A 20,347-nucleotide genomic window follows, 5' to 3' on the forward strand; every position below is an offset into this window, starting at 1 on the left:
TTAGGAGAAGAAAGGAGGAGGGAATCACCAGAGAAGGACTTAATGATGCAGTTTTTCTTTCTGGTCTCAACTCTGGATGATCGTGTTTGGGTGGTTTCTAGAAACGAGAGCACCGAGACAGCGGCAGCAGGTCCGAGCAGCTCCAGGCGTTGTGCCTTTGTAAGGTGTTGTGTGTCGATTACGTGTATTGTGTGTCTGTTTAAGTACACGAGGGATGAGCTCAAACCAGCCGGTCATTTTGTAAGTGGTCCCCAGAGGTCAGCGACGCTCTGCAGGATTGTTTTGAGTCAAATGATTGGAAGTTACTTACTGACTTAGGGACGATTCACAATTACCAACATTTTCCAGCGCGTACAAGAGAACATAGAGGAACTTATGGATCAACAACATGAAGGAGGTATGGAAGGGTATGAAAACCATCACTGGCTATAAGGATACAAGGAGTGAGACTCCAGGCAACGTCGACATGGCCAATGACTTTAACTGCTTTTATGGTAGGTTAGACTCAGCTTCTGCCTGGTGGGCAGGTCCAAGTGCTGTGCCCTGCTCTGCTCCACCCAGTGGCTGTTCCACCTCTGCTGCTGTGACCTCTGCTGATAGACTTTTTGAGGAGGCTCAAAGCCTTCAATGTCTGCAATGAGTTCCTGCACACTTTTTACCAGTCTGTTGTGGCAAGTGCTGTGTTTTTTGGGGTGGCCTGTTGGGGAAACAGCATCATTGTGAAGGACTGCAACAGGCTTGATAACCTGGTCGGAAAGGGTGTTTCTGTGATGGATGGGAGAGTGGACTATGTGGGGGAGCTGGTGGAGAAGAGGGTGAGGGGTCTTTTGCAGACAAACTTTGCATGAGACTCTGGCAGGTCAGAGAAGCAGCAGAAGTAACAGGCTCAATAAGACCAGTGTTTCTGCAGAATGTTACTGTTACGGTTTCATTTCGCGTGTGTCACATGTGAAGCCAGTTGAAGGACAACACATCCAGAGGAAACTGGAGTCTTGGGTCTGTTTTTAAATGCATACACCTTTGTAACTGACATCAGATCAGCAGGGAGCTGATCTAGATTAGTTTGTGAACAGAGGTTAGATCATCATGAAACAGTCACAAAAAAAGACTAATGGATCAAGGACAGACCCTGAGGAACCCCTGGCTAAACTTTTATTTGTGCAGATCTGAAACTGCTGACTGAAACATAAAACTTTTGACCCTTTAGACTTGCTGAGAGCCAATCAAGAGCCTGACCTGTTAAACCCACTGAGCATGAAGCCTTTGAATCAGCAGCAGTGAGACCAAGAAGACCTAAAACTGAGACTCTGTAAGTCACTGTTGATCTTCAGGTCACTGATGACTTCAGAAAGAGCCGTTTCTGTGCTATGATTGGTTCTGAACCCTGATTGGTCCTCATCATAAAGACCTGATATCACAGGTATTCATTCAGACTGGACTTAGAAAACTCCCTGAAATTAATCAAATAGCTGCTTCTTCTTTTGGTGCTCTGGGACTCTGGTTTGAGAGAGTGCAGTTTAAACTTGTACAGATAAAATGTTAATGTCTCTTTGAGTTCAGTGTCTCTGATTATATTACGCTTTTTATGTGATTGGCTGACAAAAAAAAAAGGACTCTCTGCTTCCTGTAGATAAATGTGGACTCTGAGACAAACCCACAGCATTGTGTTTCTGTTTGTGTGTCCTCACAGTTTCCCAGCATGCCCTGGCTGTGCTGGTGGAGGTGTATGAGGGGCAAAGATCTGTCCTGCTGCCCTGCCAATACTCTGGTATTATGCCTGAGGACCCCACAGTCATGTGGACTCGCAGTGATCTGGATCCCAAATCTGTGCACCTACAACAAGAAGGAGGAGATGATCTCAGAGGACAAAACCAGCGTTACAGCGGGCGCACATCAATGAGGCCTGATGCTCTGGATACTGGAGACTTCAGCCTCACTCTGAGGACACCACAGCTGACTGACAGCAGCAGCTACACCTGCTCCATCAGTAATGGAAGAGAAGAACGGAGACTAACAGACGTACAGCTGCAGGTCAAAGGTCAGTTTTAGGATCTAGCTTACAAAAGAGGAGTGAGCAGAAAGGGAGTAATGTTTTCAAGCAGCAGGGGGACCACAGGATGACGTATAAGAGTGGGGGAAGGAGCACACAGGTGGACTAGATCTTATGCAGAAGGTGGAATCTGAAGGAGATATGAGACTCAAAAGTGGTATTGTTGGAGAATGAAGCTAGGCAGCATCAGATGGTGGTCTGAAGGATGACTTTGAAACCAAGAAGAGGAAGTAAGTGAAGGCAAGGATTAAGAAGAAGAAGAAGAAGAAGAAGAAGAAACAGCCTTTATTGTCCCACAGAGGGGAAATTTGGGTGTAACAGCAGCCGCAGTTATTATAAATATAAATAAAGATATAATATTTCACACTATTAAGAAAAGAATATATATAAAATCAACAAACAATATTAACCTTAATACTACTAATAATAATAACACTATATACAATGTACATGATGTGCCTGTGTGTTGAACCTTAACAGGCCGGACTATTTACAGTATATTATATATTATCCTACATTGTGTAGGCTATTGTGGTTTTTGTTGGGAGCAGTGATGGTTATAAAGTCTTACAGCTGCTGGGAGGAAGGATCTGCGGTAACGCTCCTTTGTGCATTTAGGATGCAGCAGTCTGTCACTGAAGGAGCTCTCCAGCTCAGCAACAGTTTCATGCATGGGATGGGAGACCTTGTCCATCAGTGATGTTATTTTGGTCAGAGTCCTTCTGTCTCCCACCACCTGCACTGAGTCGAGAGGACATCCTAGGACAGAGCTGGCTTTCCTGATGAGCTTGTCTATCCTCTTCCTCTCAGCTGTAGACAAGCTGCTGCTCCAACATACTGCTGCATAGAAGATGGCTGATGCCACCACAGAGTCATAGAAGGTCTTCAGGAGTGTCCCCTGCACTCCAAAAGACCTCAGCCTTCTCAGCAGGTAGAGTCTGCTCTGACCCTTCCTGTAGAGCGCATCAGTGTTATGAGTCCAGTCCAGTTTATTGTTTAGGTGAACACCCAGGTACTTATAAGAGTCCACTATCTCAATGTCCACTCCCTGGATGTTCACCGGTGTCCGTGTGGTGGGTCTGCACCTGCGGAAATCCACCACCAGCTCCTTGGTTTTAGCGGCGTTGATCAGGAGGTGGTTCCGCTGGCACCAGTCCACAAAGTCCTGAGTCCACTGTCTGTACTCTGAGTCATCCTCACCTGTGATGAGGCCAACTATGGCAGAGTCGTCAGAGAACTTCTGCAGATGGCAGCGTGGGGAGTTGATGGAGAAGTCTGCAGTGTAGAGGGTGAAGAGGAACGGTGCCAGCACAGTTCCCTGTGGGGCCCCCGTACTGCAGACCAGCCTGTCAGAGACACAGCCCTGTGTCCTCACGTACTGTGGGCGGTCAGTGAGGTAGTCCAGTATCCACTCGGAGATGTGGTGGTCCACTCCTGACAGTTCCAGCTTGTCTCTCAGAAGTCCTGGCTGGATGGTGTTAAAAGCACTGGAGAAATCAAAGAACATGATCCTCACAGTGCTTCCAGGCTTCTCCAGGTGGGTCAGAGCTCGGTGCAGGAGGTAGATGATGGCGTCATCCACTCCGATGCCAGGCCGGTAGGCGAACTGCAGCGGGTCCAACGAAGACGACACCATGAGGCGTAGATGGTTGAGGACCAGCCTCTCGAGGGTCTTCATTAGATGCGATGTCAGGGCTACCGGCCTGTAGCTGCTAAGATCCTTTGGATGTTTGGTCTTTGGTACCGGTACCACACAGGAGGTCTTCCACAGTTGTGGTACTTTCCCCAGCTTCAAGCTCAGGTTGAACATGTATCCCATGATGCCACACAGCTGATCTGCGCAGCACCTCAGGAGCCTGGAGCTGATGCCGTCTGGACCAGCAGCCTTTCGCACCTTGATTTTACGTAGCTCCTTCCTCACATGATGAGTTGAGAGGGACAAGATGGAGGTGGGGGATGGGGGTTGTGAGATGGAGTCCTCAGAAGTGAAGGGGGTGGGTGATGGCTGAGAGCTGAGAGGTGTGAGGTCCCAAGAAGAAGAAAGGTTGGCAGTCATTAAAGATGGTGGGGCTGACAGCAGGGGGGACTGGGCTGGGGGAGGGGTGGGTGGCTGGTCAAACCTGTTAAAGAACTGGTTCAGGTTGTTAACCCACTCTAAGTCTCCCACAACCCTAGGGCTTGGTTTGTGGCCTGAAATTGAGTTCAAACTCCTCCAAACCCCACTGATGTTGCTCTGCTGTAGCTGGTCCTCCATCTAAGTGCTGGAAGCTGAAGAAGAAAAAATGTTGTGCAGAGTTTATGGAGTTGAGACTGGGTGGTACCAGAGAAGAGTTACCAGATAATGGAGAGTATAGATGAAGTGATGAGAGAAACAGCCAAGAAGGTGTATGAGGTGTGCCATAGGAGTGAGAGATCGGCTCTGAGCCCTTTCTTGTTTGCTGCGGTGATGGACAGATTAACAGGTGAGTTCAGGTAGAAGTCTCTGAGGGCATTGATGTTTGCAGATGATATTGTGAGCTGTGAGATCACGGTGAGAGTAGGGAGCAGGTGGAAGAGAGCCTGGAGAGGTGGAGGTATGCTCTGGAGAGAAGAGGAATGAAAGTCAGTAGAAGCAAGACTGCATAGGTGTGTGAATGAGAGGGAGACAGGTGGAAAGGTGAAGCTACAAGATGTAGAGGCAGTGAAGGAACATGAGTTAAAGTATCCGGGGTCAACCATCCAAAGTTCACAAAAGTGACAAAGAAGAGAGGAGGGTGGAGACGAGTGTCAGGGCTGATCTGTGACAGAAGGAGAGCAGTAAGACTGAGGATGGGAGTGAGACCTGCTGGGATGGTTTGGAGACGGTGGCTCTGACACAAAGACAGGAGGAGGTGACACAGCTGAAGATGCTCAGATCTTCACTGGGAGTGAGCAGGATGGACAGGATTAGAAATGAGCCCATCAGAGGGACAGCTCAGAGTCAGAGAGGCTGAGATGTTTTGGACATGTGCAGAGGAGGGAGGGTGGAGATACTGGACAAAGGATAATGAAGATGAGGCTGCAAGCAGAGGAAGACCTCAGAGGAGGTTCATGGATGTAGTGAAGGAGGACATGCAGAGGGTGGTGGCTCAGCAAACACAGAAGCTGTTTCTGTGCATAAATTTAAATCTTACATGTAACGCCCTCATTAATCTTTGAGCTTGTTGAATAGATTTCAGTTCTATAGACTACATGATGTGTTGCTTTGGTCATATTTTATCACATTGTAAAACAGAGGGTTCAGTCTGGTTCTGTCATTGCTGCAGAACCACTAAACTACTGTTAGCCAACTAATTAACATGAACTTGAGCTGGAATAATTAATCAGTAATGTGTTTAAGTTTTTAATCACCAAAATAACGTAATTTAACATGTAGTTGTAGAAGGGTACCAGCAGAATCCAGATGGGGGTGCACAGTGACCTCGTTGGATCGACCTGGACCCCCAACACTGGAGAAGCATCCTTCAAAATCAGCATTTACTGCAGCTGCTTTCATACCTGATCTTGTGCTTCTTGTCCTCATAGAACACCAAGTGGAGGTGAAGGTGGAGGAACGGTCAGAGTCGGTCATCCTGCCCTGCAAAACCAATCCTGGCCTTCCTGAGGACACTGCAGTGGAGTGGACTCGCTCTGATATAGTCGCACATGTGTATCCAAACACAAGCAACCCCCTAAAGAAACAGGACGAACGTTACTGCGGCCGCACAAAGATGAATGAAGACCTGCTGAGAACCGGAGACCTCAGTCTGACCCTGAAGTACCCCACAGAGAGAGACACAGGAGGATACATCTGCACCATCTACAGGGGCAAAGACATCCTGAGACACAGAGTAGTGCTGCAGGTCAAAGGTCAGAGATTCAGATGCAGATCTAATGTCAGTGCTAAGAATTAATTCACATTTCTTTTATGGAGTTATTATTTTGGTTTCTCCACAGAACTGTTTCCATCCTGGGCCACAGCTCTCCTGGTTCTCCTGGGTCTCTTTGTGGTTTCTGGTCTTTTATTTTATTTCCGGCACTACTTCATGTCAGGTGAGTCTCTCCTCCTACACTACCCATAATGCCGATGGTTAGCAGGTGTCCTCTGGGGTCTGTCGCTCACACAAACTTGTTCCAGAAGCTGAAAGAGTTCAGAGTTCAAACAGCTGATCCAGAGAGCTGAAGAGAAACTTCCTCCTTCAGACTCTGATCAGTGAAACAGCTCCACAACATGACTTTACTAAACAGTGTGTGTGCTTCACTGCATCCATCTGACACACAGCTGTTCTTCTTCTGTGGTGGTAAACAGCAGGCTGCCATGGAAACACGTGCTGACAGGAAGTGTTGCAGCAGCTTCAGTAAATGTTCCTCCTGCAGTTGTGCTCAGTCATGTGGTGGAGAGCTTCAGATGTTCAGAGCAGACACGTGAGATCTTCACGGTTCCTGTGCTGATGTGTGTGAGACGTGGCCGACTGTGGAGGCTCAGTGTGTCTGTTCTTCTGCTCTTCATCCAACATGTCTGCAGCTCTTTACAGATGCTGTGACTAGTTACCAAAGAACGAGTCAGGAACACATCAGGAACAAACTGACACACAATCTGAGACTAGGAGGAGGGGACAGGGAGGTCATGTGACAGTCAGGGAGGTCATGTGACCATCAGGGAGGTCATGTGACCATCAGGGAGGTCATGTGACCATTACAGCTGCTGTGGATGTCATCATGCTGTTCTTTGTTGTCCTCTCAGATTACGAGGTGCAGGTGGATTCAGGGGTGGAGTCTGTGCAGCTGCCCTGTAAAGCTCTACTTACCTTGTTTAAAGGCACTAAGGTGGAGTGGAAGGACGGACACAGCAGGAAGGTCCACGTGTATCAGAGCAGCTCTGACCAGCCTGGAGAACAGGACGACTTTTACAGAGGACGAACAGAGATGAAGAGGAACTTCATGCTGAAAACTGGAGACCTCAGTCTGACCTTGAAACACCCCACAGACAGTGACACCTACACCTGCACCGCCTACAACAAAGACAGAAACATCCTGATGAAGAAACAAGTGGAGCTCAGTGTCAGAGGTCAGTGCTGTAGACAGAGTTCAGAGGTCATCCTGATGGTGGTTCAGTTTCAGTCTGTTTTGTCCAATTATCTTACAGTGTTAGCATTGCATTTTTCTTTGTTTTGGACCCAAATGTAAAAGCTACAGCAGATGAACTGTGGGACCAAAGTTCATGTGTGAGAGTTCATCTGAAAGGTCACATCTTCTAGTTCCTGAACATGTGTTTGTTTAGCATGTGGCTAACACACAGGCTAAGCTAAGTCAGTTTAAATATGAGTAAAAGCCTTTCTTGGTCCTCATCTATAATCAGTCATATCTTAGTCCCAATAACTAGAACATGATTTCTAGCAGAGCTGTGAACATCTCCACATCCTTTCTCCATGAGCTCCTCCAAAGCTGTGTGAAGGTTCAGAGCTCTGCAGCTAACAGAGACTTTCAGCCTGCTGCTCTCTTCCTCTGGCAGCTCCGTCCTCAGGGACCGTTAGCTCTCTGTTTCTCTTTATTCCTCTGATTCTCATCTTTGTCTCTGCTTTACTGCCTTCAATGCTGCCAGTGCCTCTGTTTGCTGACTGAAAACTTTAGTTATATTTAAGGATAAGATTCCTCAGTGATAAAACATAAATAAATCAAATGAGTTTGTATGTTTCAGATGCAGTAAATATACTTTCACTGGGTTAGAAAAGATTAAACGATATGAGAACATTAAACAGGCTGTTTGATGAGTGGGTTCAACGGGACACAGACACACAACATCCTAACAGAATAATGCTGAGATTACTCCTGTATATAACAATCTATGGCTGTAATGTGCAGCACACATACATGTAGCAGTAACACTAACTCAAACACACCATGTGATTCACAGAACTAAAAACTAACACTGAGTCTCGAGTTTCCCACCCATGACCTTATGCTGTCAATCAAAGCATCATGATCAACTGTGTCACATGCTGCTGTTAAAATGATCACCTGCATCCTCATTAAAACGGCCGAACTGAGAATGTTATGTTTAGCTAAAATATCAAAATATCATTTTGGCTGTTTGGCCACAAATCTCAGGTTTTAAAAATGAAATTTAATCAGAGTAAAATTCTGAGGAAGAACAGCGACAGGCTTTTTGAAAAGAGGGTAACTGACACCAGTGTCATAAAGAAATGGGTAAAATTTTAAAGGGGTAAAAAGGAGGGTTTAATTTTATGAACCACTCGATCTTTTAATGACACTGGTAAGATACTGGTGGGACAGGGGGAAACAGAGGGATCAATATTAGCTCTATTTTTCAATAAAAGAGGACAAAAAGTGTTCCCAGTCTTTCTTAAACAATCTGTGTGCCAAAGTATCCTTGGGCAACATCTTGGGCAAGATTTCGAACCCCAAGTTGGTTCTGATGTGTTCATCAGAGACTGAATGTAAGCACTGAGATGGAGGGAACAACATGCTTGTATGAATATGTGTGTGAATACAAACGTGTTGTATAAAGTGCTCTGAGAGCTCATGTAGAGCACAATATTAGATCAGATTCATTTACCATCATATTGGGAACAGACGGACAAATTGAGACAAACTGAAAAGAATAGAGGCCAAAATGTTCTCAGAATAAAGATAATCAGTATTTAGACTGAAAGCAAAAACAGGTCTAAAACATGCCTGTGTGTAAGGCCAGACCCATGCTGGGTCAGACTTCAGTCTGATGACCTCAGCAGCATATGTATAAATTATTAGTATATGTAGTTATTCTGTTCACATGAGTCCCAGAAAACCTGATCTTTACCCTCAGGTTCTCTTAGTCCCACAGGTGGAGGCAGATTCAGGGGTGGAGTCTGTTCAGCTGCCCTGTAAAACCAAAGTTCACCTGCCTGAAGGTGGTAAAGTGAAGTGGACAAACACTTACAATGTGACGGTCCATGTGCATCAGAAGGGCCAGCATGGAGAACAGCACCGGATTTACAAAGACCGAACAAAGATGGACGAAGACCTGCTGAACACTGGAGACTTCAGTCTGACCCTGAAATACCCCACAGACGGAAACACAGGCACCTACACCTGCACCGCCTACAACAGAGAGGGGGACATCTGGATGAGGAAACAAGTGGAGCTGAAAGTCAGAGGTCAGTGCTGCAGATGCAGGTCAGAGGTCAACGGTGAGACATTCAGAGTGTTATTATATTGGACTTATTATACTGTGTGTAAGATAAAGATTGTATTGTGTGTAAAATTTCAGGTGTGCAGGTGTGTTTGAGAGTGAATGTAGGTATTGACAGTCCGTTATTCAGGCAGTGGTGCAGCAGCCTGAGGGCCTGTGGATGGAAACTGTTCGGGCAGCAGGAGTGTGAACAGTGTGTGCTGTGGGTGGGTGCGGTCTTTGACGATGGCGTGTGCCCTCTTTATTACCTGGGTATTATAGGTGTCCTGTAGTGATGGGAAGGCAACTCCACAGATGAACTGCAGCACTTCCTGTCCTGGGTAGTGCAGGTCCCGTACCACACTGTGACGGAGTTTTACACTGTGCATCTGTAAGAGCTGCTGAGGAGCTTGGAGGGTAATCCAGATTGCCTCAGCTTCCTTAGGAAGAACAGTCTCTGTGGAGCCTTCTTGATGATCTGCACTGTGTTGTAGAGATCTGTATAGATGGCTTCACTGATGTGAGTGTCGAGGAGTCTGAAGGTCTTCACCCTCTCCACCTGAGTCCTGTTGATGGATAATGGGGCATGGTGGTCTCTTCCTCAGCTCAATAACCATCTCCTTAGTCTTCTCTGGATTTAAGGGAACACCAGCTGGGCCATCTCTTCCCTGTAAGATGCTTCCTCCCCCCAGTAATCAGCTGGATGACGGTGGTGTCGTCAGCAAACTTGACGATGGAGGTGTTGCTCTGGGAGGGGATACAGACACAGGTGAAGAGGGTGTACAAGAGTGGACTGAGGACACAGCCTTGTGGGGTCCCAGTGCTCACTGTCTTTGTTTCTGATGTCCTGGTACCAACTCTGACTGCCTGAGGTCTGTCTGTAAGGAAGTCCAAGACCCAGCAGCAGAGGGAGGGTGTTAGTCCGAGGGTGAAGAGCTTTTCACCCAGTCTGATTGGGATGAGTGTTGAATGCTAAACTGTAGTCTATAAACAGCATCTGAACATAAGTGTCCTTATTTTCGAGGTGTGAGAGGGCTGTATATAGATGCTGCATTAACAGCGTCTGTTGTCAGTTTGTTTGTTTTTTCTCTGCAGGCAGTGAGAATCTATTTAAGTTAGTGTCAAATCTAAAATCCGTAAATAGCTTTTGATTAATTTGGGGTGGAAGCCTTTGGACCCTCCCATGTGTTTAAGGAATTAGGAACACACCGGTGGGGGTGTGGTGGTCAAATGTGTGTCGATGGGAGGTGGTTAAATCATTTTTTTAACCACTTTAAGCACTTGGAAGGTCAGATTAAGTTAATTTCGTTACATTAAGTCATAAGTAATTTTTGTGTATATTTTGCTGGAAATAAACATTTATTTAATCAAACAATCAAGTCTGAAGTGCGTACAAGTAGCAAACAGCCGTTTGCACCGATGGGTTTGAGTTTGTAATACCTTTGGGTTTGAAGGTTAGAAGGCTGTGACAGCATCAGTCAAACCGTTCTGCAGTGTGTTAACTGCAGGTCCAATGTGTCAGAATGGTTCCTTTAACATGGGACCATGTGATGGGACGATGGTCATTCAAACAGGATGTGTTGTTTTTCTTGGGGGGGGGCACTGTGGTGGTGGACTTGAACAGATGATTGGACGAGGGACAAATTAAAAATATCTGTAAAAACCTCAGCCAGCTCTGAAGGGCAGCCCTCACATGTTTTTGGGCCGGCTACTTTTTGGGGGTCAGTCCTCCTCAGGGCCTCGATGTCACAGTGTCACAGATGTCCCACGGCCTCCTACCAGAGGCAGCTCTCCATGTTGGCTGGTACTGAGCGTAGAACTCGTTCAACTCATCTGGTAATGCATTGTAGCAGGCTCATCCTCACTACACTTGGACATTGCATGTTCAAGAATAAAGCAATAATAATAATAATAATAATAATAATAATAATAATAATAATATTATTATTATTATTATTATTATTATTATTATTATTATTATTATTAAGTAGACGTGGCCTGTGCTCTTGTTAACACTACACTCATCGGGCTGAAACCCACAATCCTGTTATAACACATCTGAAATGGATAAAAACAGGTGAGAGGAAAGGTTTCTGCTAAGATTACATACATTTATGAAATAAATCCATATTATAAGTGGGCAGGAAGTGAGCCAAGTGGATGGTAGGTAACAAAGATCCTGAAAGGAGACATGTTTGATCTGACCCATTTTAGATCCACAGAGAAAAACAGCAGCAGCTCCACCCTGACAGGAGGTGTTACTGTGAAGCAGCACATGGACCAAACATCACAGCTCCATCAGACTCTGATCACCTTCAACAGCTCCAAAAGCTGCTCTGACTTCATAGATCTCTGTCCCTGTGACATTCTCTTTGATCTGATCTCTACAGCTCTGAAACCTGCTGCTGTCTGTACAGCTCATGGTGTTTGTTGTCCTCTCAGACTGTCAGGTGGAGGTGGAGGAGGGGGCGGAGTCTGTCCAGCTGCCCTTCAAAACCACAGGGAACCTGCCTGAAGATGCCACGATAGAATGGGAATACTGTGAACCTGGAGTCAGGAAGGTCCATGTGTATCATAACGGCTCTGACCAGCCTAAAGAACAGGACCAGAATTACAGAGGCAGAACGAGGATGAATGAAGAACCTCTGAGAACCGGAGACCTCAGTCTGACCCTGGAACAGCCCACAGAGAGAGACAGTGGGAGATACAGGTGTGAAGTCAAGAAGGACTTTATACTCCTCAGAAGGAAAACACTGTTTCTCAAAGGTTGGTTGGTTGATTGATTGATTGATTGATTGATTGATTGATTGAACCGCTGACTGGTTTGCTGTTTTGGTTCTTTGTCTCTGAACATCTTGTCTCTCCTCTGCAGGGAGCTTTCTGGTCCAGAATAAAAGAGGGATCATCAGGAACAGAAGCAGCTCCATTGATCCGACTCCTCTGATGGCTGATTAATCAGTTTGAGCTGTTTGTTCTTTGATTATTGATCAGTGATGTCAGAGTGGAGTCAGTGGGATGTTGTCTGTGACTGAAATCTCCAGAAGCCCAAGAGAAAAAGACTCACAGGTCTCATACACAGAGAAAACTTGCCTGATGGTAACACTATTGCAGAGAAATGTAGGAAGAAGATATCATATGCATATACACTTCTTCAAAACATTAAAGGAGCATTTTTTAATCAGAGTTCAGCATCAGTCAGGAAAATCTCTGTGACACTGATGAGGTCAGTCAGTATCAGAGGGGGTGTTCATCAGTTTCAGCTGCTTTGGAGTTCATGAAATTAAAAACATGTGCACTAGAGGGGCAACAATAACACCCCCCCAAACAGGAATGGTTTTACAGGTGGAGGACACTCACCTCATCTTTTCTCACTGGTTTCAACTAGTTCTGCATTTGGTTAGGGCCAGAGTCCCTGCTGGTAGCATGAGGTCATACCTGGACCCTACAGAGGCTGCACAGGTAGTCCAACTCCTCCAGGATGGCACATCAATACGTGCCATTGGCAGAAGGTTTGCTGTGTCTCCCAGCACAGTCTCAGAGCATGGAGGATTCATATCAACTCAGTTTTATTTATACAGCACCAAAGCACAACAAACCTCAAGGCACTTTGTATTGTGGGTAAAGACCCTACAATAATACAGAGAAAACCCAACAGTGGAAACGACCTCCTATGAGCAGCACTTGGTGACAGTGGAAAGGAAAAACTCCCTTTAACAGGAAGAAACCTCCAGCAGAACCAGGCTCAGGGAGGGGGGGTCATCTGCTGTGAGGGGAGGAGGGGGGCTGCAGGACAAAAGACATGCTGTAGAAGAGACAGAGAGTAATAATAACTAATGATGAAATACAGAGTGAAGTATAAACAGAGTAAAAACGTGAACAAAAGAAACACTGCATTATGGGGACCACCCCCCCAGCAGCCTAGGCCTATAGCAGTATTGCTAGGGGATGGTTCAGGGTCACCTGATCCAGCCCTAACTATAAGCTATAAGCTGTAATAAAACCCATAATAAATACACACTGAAGCCTTAATGCCGTATTAGTACATACTTCTTAGAAAGTTTCAAGAAGAAAAAATACATATTCATCTGTGTCAGTCGAGGCAGCAGCACAAACAAAACTAAAGATGTTACAGAAAAGAACTCAGTTTGTTTTCAGTAACCAAATGAACAAAGTGAGAAACAAAAATAAAACATCTTGAATCAAACTGAATGTTGAAGCAGGCGGATCCAGGATCAGCAACAAGGTGTTCAGCTGCTGCTCCATTACTAACGTTCCCTTTGTGATAGCAGCATGGTAGTTGGCACCGCTAGAAGGTCACAGCTAGAAGGTCTGGGTTAGAATCCACCTTGTTCTCCCCATGTTTGAATGGGTTCTCCAGGTTCTCCGGTTTCCTCCCACAGCCCAAACACATGCAGGTAACGGGGTTAGGTTATCTGGTGACTCTAAATTGCACATGTGCAGTGTGTACCCCTGCCTCTCGCCCTATGACAGCTGGAATAGGCTCCAGTGACCCTGAACAGGGTAAGAGGAAGAGAATGGATGGATTGTGATAGAAACTGCACGTCCCCATCATCGTCATCATCACTACCCAAAGAGAAACCCTGCAGGCACTTTTCTTCAGCTGTGATGTTTCTGGAGATGAATGGTTAAGCTGCAGTTGTACCGGAAACTCTTCCCACATTCCTCACACCAGAAAGGTTCCTCTCCGGTGTGAGTGCGCATGTGGCAGGTCAGGATGAAGGTCTGACTGAAGGCTTTCCCACACACCTCGCAGCTGTACGGCTTTTCCCCCGTGTGGATTCGCTGATGTTTCTTAAGGGAGAACGGGCGAGTAAAAGTCGCCCCGCATTCCTCGCACCAGTACGGTTTTTCTCCGGTGTGAGTCTGTCTGTGTCTCTGTGTAGATTCTCAGTCATCCAGGTCATAGTAGTCTCTGGAGCTTGAAAAAGGCGACTGGACTTCTTTTTGTTTCTTGAAGACGTTTCACCTCTCATCCGAAAGGCTTCTTCAGTTCTCAACCAAATGGTGGAGAGACACAGGTATTAAACCCCTGTGGGCGTAGTCCCCTGGAGGTGGTTATGACCCTCTATTGATCATGTGTGTGAACACATGTGCCCAGGTGTGAAGGGGGCGTGGGTCATATTTAATCAGTGGTTTCCGTTGAAACCAATTTAGGACTCCGCTCCATTGTTTCCTGTGGCCTATTGAGGTCACTGGAACAAAGGTGTGAATGGGGGTTGAGACGTCTGGGAAGGGAGCTCAGGACAGCACTGTAAGCGGGGGAAAGTTGGTGACGTAATCCACCTCCTCTGTTCAATGATGGTTGTTCACAGTGGACATAGATGGCTTCTTTCACTCCTCTTTCAAACCATCTGTTTTCCCTGTCCAAAATGTGAACATTGGCATCCTCAAAAGAGTGCCCTTTTTCCTTCAGATGCAGATGTACTGCTGAATCTTGTCCTGTCGAGGTGGCTCTTCTATGTTGTGCCATTCGTTTGTGAAGAGGCTGTTTGGTTTCACCAATGTAGAGGTCCGAGCACTCTTCACTGCACTGAACAGCATACACTACATCGCTGATCTTGTGTTTGGCGGGTTTGTCCTTGGGATGAACCAGTTTTTGTCTTAGGGTGTGACTTGGTTTGAAGTATACTGAGATGTCATGCTTGGAGAAAATTCTTCTGAGTTTCTCTGACAAGCCTGACACATATGGGATGACAATGTTGTTCCTCTTGTCCTTCCTATTCTCTGTAGTTTGTGTTTGGCCTTCATTCCTGTGCATCTTAGCTGATTTGATGAAGGCCCAGTTGGGGTAACCGCATGTTTTGAGGGCTTTCTTAATGTGTGTGTGTTCCTTATGCTTCCCTTCTGCCTTAGAGGGAACACTTTCCGCACGGTGTTGTAGGGTCCTGATCACCCCAAGTTTGTGTTCCAGAGGGTGGTGGGAGTCAAAGAGGAGATACTGGTCTGTGTGTGGGGGCTTCCGGTAAACTTTCCGTGCGGAAAGTGTTCCCTCTAAGGCAGAAGGGAAGCATAAGGAACACACACACATTAAGAAAGCCCTCAAAACATGCGGTTACCCCAACTGGGCCTTCATCAAATCAGCTAAGATGCACAGGAATGAAGGCCAAACACAAACTACAGAGAATAGGAAGGACAAGAGGAACAACATTGTCATCCCATATGTGTCAGGCTTGTCAGAGAAACTCAGAAGAATTTTCTCCAAGCATGACATCTCAGTATACTTCAAACCAAGTCACACCCTAAGACAAAAACTGGTTCATCCCAAGGACAAACCCGCCAAACACAAGATCAGCGATGTAGTGTATGCTGTTCAGTGCAGTGAAGAGTGCTCGGACCTCTACATTGGTGAAACCAAACAGCCTCTTCACAAACGAATGGCACAACATAGAAGAGCCACCTCGACAGGACAAGATTCAGCAGTACATCTGCATCTGAAGGAAAAAGGGCACTCTTTTGAGGATGCCAATGTTCACATTTTGGACAGGGAAAACAGATGGTTTGAAAGAGGAGTGAAAGAAGCCATCTATGTCCACTGTGAACAACCATCATTGAACAGAGGAGGTGGATTACGTCACCAACTTTCCCCCGCTTACAGTGCTGTCCTGAGCTCCCTTCCCAGACGTCTCAACCCCCATTCACACCTTTGTTCCAGTGACCTCAATAGGCCACAGGAAACAATGGAGCGGAGTCCTAAATTGGTTTCAACTGAAACCACTGATTAAATATGACCCACGCCCCCTTCACACCTGGGCACATGTGTTCACACACATGATCAATAGAGGGTCATAACCACCTCCAGGGGACTACGCCCACAGGGGTTTAATACCTGTGTCTCTCCACCATTTGGTTGAGAACTGAAGAAGCCTTTCGGATGAGAGGTGAAACGTCTTCAAGAAACAAAAAGAAGTCCAGTCGCCTTTTTCAAGCTCCAGAGTCTGTCTGTGTCGTTTAAAGTCGCTCAGATACGTGAACGTTCTCCCACATTCTTCGCAGGTGCATCGTTTCTCTCCGGTATGGATACGCTGGTGCTTCTTTAGATGACCCGACTGAGTGAAAGCCGAACCACACTGATCGCAGCTGTACGGTTTCTCTCCGCTGTGAGTTCGCTTATGTTGTTTCAAACTACTCATCACTGCAAAATCTTTCCCGCATTCTTCACAGTGGTACGGCCTCTCTCCTGTGTGAATGCGCCAGTGCCTGTTTAGATGGCCTAACCGGGTGAAAACTGAACCGCACTCATTACAGCTGTAAGCTTTCTTTCCAGTTCTGGCCTTCTCCTCCTCCGGGCCTCCGGCCTTCTGTAACAGCAGAAAAAGAAGCAGCATTAGACCTCATACTTGTTTAAACCTTTCTAAAACTATTAAGATGGACTGGAGAAGATTATAGAAACACATGTCAGTCATGTCAAAACTCATCACAAACGTTGCACATTTCCATCCATCCTTTTTTTCACGCTGGATAAGCAGCAGCACAGTCAAAACAGAGACCTTCCTCTCACTGGGAACAGTTCTTCCAGGAGGAGCTCCTGAGGCAGGCATAATCTCTCACACAGCTGCTCACTATGGACCTCTTCAGCATCCTCTCCCTCCACCCAGTCACCGTCAACCGGTTAACCAGGTGGTGACCAGTTAACAGCTGAACTCAACTGTCATCCACCTGTGAGCTACAGTGTCCTTGATGAACGGGCCAATGATGGCCCACTCTTCCACAGCAAAGGTCCAACTAATGTTAGCACAGTTAACCACACAGCCAGCATTATTATTTGTCAGATAACTGCAATAAAATATTCAAAAGGCTCCAACAGCACAAACACAGTCCTGAGGTTTGGGGGGAGGTTCAGGGACTCCAGTTAGCTGAGGTGAAGCCCAGCAGCCAGCTAGCAGTTACAGCCACCAATGCTGCAGTCAGGAGGAACGAGGCCAGGGCTGATGATATGGACCAAAAATAATATCTAGATATTTTTTAGCTGAATGGAGATATATGATATACATCTCAATATTCTTTATTCCTAAAAGGTATAAACAAACAGGCAAAGCTACGTGTCCCAAGTGTCACACAGACACTTTTATTAACATTCAGCTGTAGGTGTACATGAGAAATTGCTCAAAAATAAACCACTGGCATATTTAAATAATAATGCTCCTCAAATAAATTAATGCTTTTATCCTCCATAATAAAAGACTCACAGCTGTGCTATTAAAATTCCAAATTCAGCGGTGGGAAAGTAGCAACGGAGCGGAGAGCCGTCATCTGACAGACAACCTGTTTTATTGCAGGTTTAACACCCCACCCCCACCCCGCCACTCCCCACCTACTCTTAGGCTGTGTGAAGAGGGTGAGAGAGAACGTTTCAGGAGACAAAGAACCAGGAAGGCACCAGGTCCAGACGGTGTTTCACCCTCAGCCCCTCTTGTTTCAGACCCCCATCCCTGGGTTAAAGGACTGCAGGCCTGTCGCCCTGGTGACTGCAGTCATTAAATCCTTTTAGAGATGGGTGTTGATCCACCTGCAGGACCTCACAAGCCCCCTGCTGGACCCACTGCAGCTGCTTTCAGCATAGGCCTGCTCTCCCTCCTGCACTCCCTCCTGCACCACCTCGACTGCCCGGGACACATGCTAGCATCCGTCTGTGGACTTGAGTTCAGCACCATCATCCCTGAACTCCTCACTTCACTTCAGTTTGATTAATACAGCAACAAATCACAACAACAGTCCAATAACAGCCCCCTATGAGCACACACTGCTGAACCAAAGCATGCTGCACATACTGTTTGTTTACACAACTCTAGTTATATACACACATACTGCAAAGTCCTCGTGTATACACTGCACACAGTACCAGTCAAAACTATGTATGCAGTAACCATGTATTTATTTATTCCAACATGTCTGCAACACACACAGATAAATATGCTGTACATGCTGCCCTGTGTGTGTGTGTGTGTGTGTGCGTGTGCGTGTGCGTGTGTGTGTGCGTGTGTGTGTGTGCTGGATGTGTTTGCAGCTACAGTTTTTACATCCATCGTCTCCTCCTGCTTCCGGGGCTGAGCTCTCCCAGCCCAGGGTGACCTGTCCGGGGTACAGCCTGACATTCACACACATGCGCAGTTTAGAATCACCATGAACCCAACCCCACTGTCTGCGTGTCTCTGGACTGTGTTTTTATACACGCACACAGAACAGCCGCCCACTTCGCGGCCGTTACGGTGACCGCAGGTACTGACCTCTGGCTCGGAGGGTCCCCGGCTCGCCCCCGCGTCTTTCCTGTCCCCGGACTCTGCGATCAGCTGCTCCGGATCCTGGTTTTCCCTCTCTTCCTCCATTCCGATCCCGTGTGCACCTGCTTGCGCGGTCAGGTTAACCGGAAACGATCTCTGTGCACACGGCTTCTTCCTGTTCCTGCCTTTCACAATAAAAGCCCTCGGCAGTCCTTGCTATAGCGTCCTCCTGCGGCAGTAGAAGCTCTCAGAAGGAGGTCAGCACGGGCAGACTTCAGGATTAAATGAATCTTTATGATTCTGCAGTTATGAAATATAACTCTTGCGGGTCCGGGGTTTATTTGGCCGTTTTTGACTACTTTTGTTCTTACCTTCATAGTTCACCTTAGAAACTGTCACTTTATTTGGTATCATTTTGTTCAGCAGCACCTCATGTGTGTCACTGTACAGTTATTCTTTCATTTTGAAATACTGCAGTAACACATTGGACTTAAAATCACAAACTCTGAGTAAAAAAAGTTACATTTTTTTACTGTCAAAACCACAACATGCTTAACGAATTACTTTTACAACTCAAAATGCAAATATAAGTTGTAAATTTTCAAAAGTTATGTAATAAGAGTGCAAATAAAGTTATTTACAACTATTCACATTAAAATACAGAAAAGGCCTCAGGCGTTTTTTGTTGTTGTTTGTTTGTTTGTTTTGTTTGTTTTGTTTTTTTTATTTGCAGAACAATCAGGTCTCACATTAAGATACCACACAAATTATTTATGTTTCCCCTAAAAACAGTTTCTGTCCTTCACTGAGGGAACATCACAGGAAAAACTTGCCATCAATATTGTCTCTTTTATCCCCTTTTGACCTCTAACTCAGCAGCCAAATTAACCACATGCAAGCGAATCCAACCAAATGTGAAGTGTAACCGCATTAGACGCATGTTTGTAATGTTGCCACTGTACATCAGTGTGTGAATATGGTGCAGACTCAATACAAGCAGCTTCACACAGTCCCAGTTACACAGTTTGGGGACAAAATATCATAATGTAAATATAAAGACTCTTTAATACACGGGTGGGGCCCCAGCAGACCCTCCACCCTCTTCGACCCTGTCCCACAGGGGCCGAGGCACAACAAGCCCCAGCGCCAGGCCCTGCTCCCAGCCCTGCCCCACACACCACAGGCAGAGACTAAGGCAGACTGACTACCTGGTGTTTGGACGTGTCCCAGCAAATGACTGGGGCCACCATTTGTATTTGCCTGTGTGCAGGGACGGGACACTCCATACAGATGTTTCAACTCTGTCGAGCTTCCAAAGTGCAGATGTTTCAAATGCTGCTCTGAAATGAGGTTCAAAAAACCCACATCGCATCACAGCTTCAGAACACCTGTGAGGTCACAGGAATTCACATGAGCATGAATGGAGTCTGTTTGCCTCACAAGCGCACCTGTCCAGGTGTACCTGTGCCCGATACAGGATACAAAGGAGGAAGGCGTATTTCCATATGGGACTGTCCCTGCAGGGTTTTCTGTCCTGTGTCTGTGGCTCCATGTAATAACTGACACCTCTCTGTTTGAATATTCGGATGCAGGAGGAGGCGTGTGTGTTGGTGTATACGATCACTTCCTGCAGAGCTGCCTTCATGAACTTGTCCTGAGCAGAAGAAGTTTCAGGTGCAGAGATGGTATTTGATCATCATACATTTATCACACCCATGCCTTCAGACTGAATAGGATGCTCACATAGCTTCCAGAGGTCACACTGGGGTCACACTGGGGTCATCGAGTCAGGACTCCACAGCAGGCTGGTGCCTGATGGTGCAGTTAGTCAAAGCAGTGATCTACTCCTGTTACTGTGTCTCACCTGTATAACACTGTGCCAGTATTCAC

At 46.4% G+C, this 20,347-nt stretch overlaps 3 protein-coding genes across 3 annotated transcripts in view; 1 reads left to right on the forward strand and 2 right to left on the reverse strand.

Moving 5' to 3' along the window:
• Window positions 1–20,347, reverse strand: part of LOC115776963 (zinc finger protein 239-like) — a 248,602-nt gene that overhangs the window by 17,723 nt on the left and 210,532 nt on the right. The window lies entirely within an intron of this gene.
• LOC115777018 (uncharacterized) lies at window positions 389–12,688 on the forward strand. Its single transcript, XM_030724826.1, has 9 exons — window positions 389–494; window positions 601–822; window positions 1,661–2,038; window positions 5,594–5,917; window positions 6,005–6,100; window positions 6,792–7,115; window positions 8,884–9,204; window positions 11,661–11,984; window positions 12,091–12,688. Exons 1-9 carry the CDS (start codon window positions 389–391, stop codon window positions 12,171–12,173), a joined length of 2,178 nt encoding a protein of 725 aa, XP_030580686.1. The 3' UTR covers window positions 12,174–12,688.
• LOC115776972 (zinc finger protein 195-like) lies at window positions 16,154–18,591 on the reverse strand (the record flags this gene model as incomplete). Its single annotated transcript, XM_030724791.1, has 2 exons — window positions 18,464–18,591; window positions 16,154–16,537 (listed from the first exon to the last, which is right to left on the reverse strand). Coding segments are annotated over exons 1-2 (483 nt in total), but the record flags the coding sequence as incomplete, so codon positions are not given.

This window comes from Archocentrus centrarchus, unplaced genomic scaffold (assembly GCF_007364275.1).
Source record: "Archocentrus centrarchus isolate MPI-CPG fArcCen1 unplaced genomic scaffold, fArcCen1 scaffold_41_ctg1, whole genome shotgun sequence".
Classification (NCBI taxonomy): domain Eukaryota; kingdom Metazoa; phylum Chordata; class Actinopteri; order Cichliformes; family Cichlidae; genus Archocentrus; species Archocentrus centrarchus.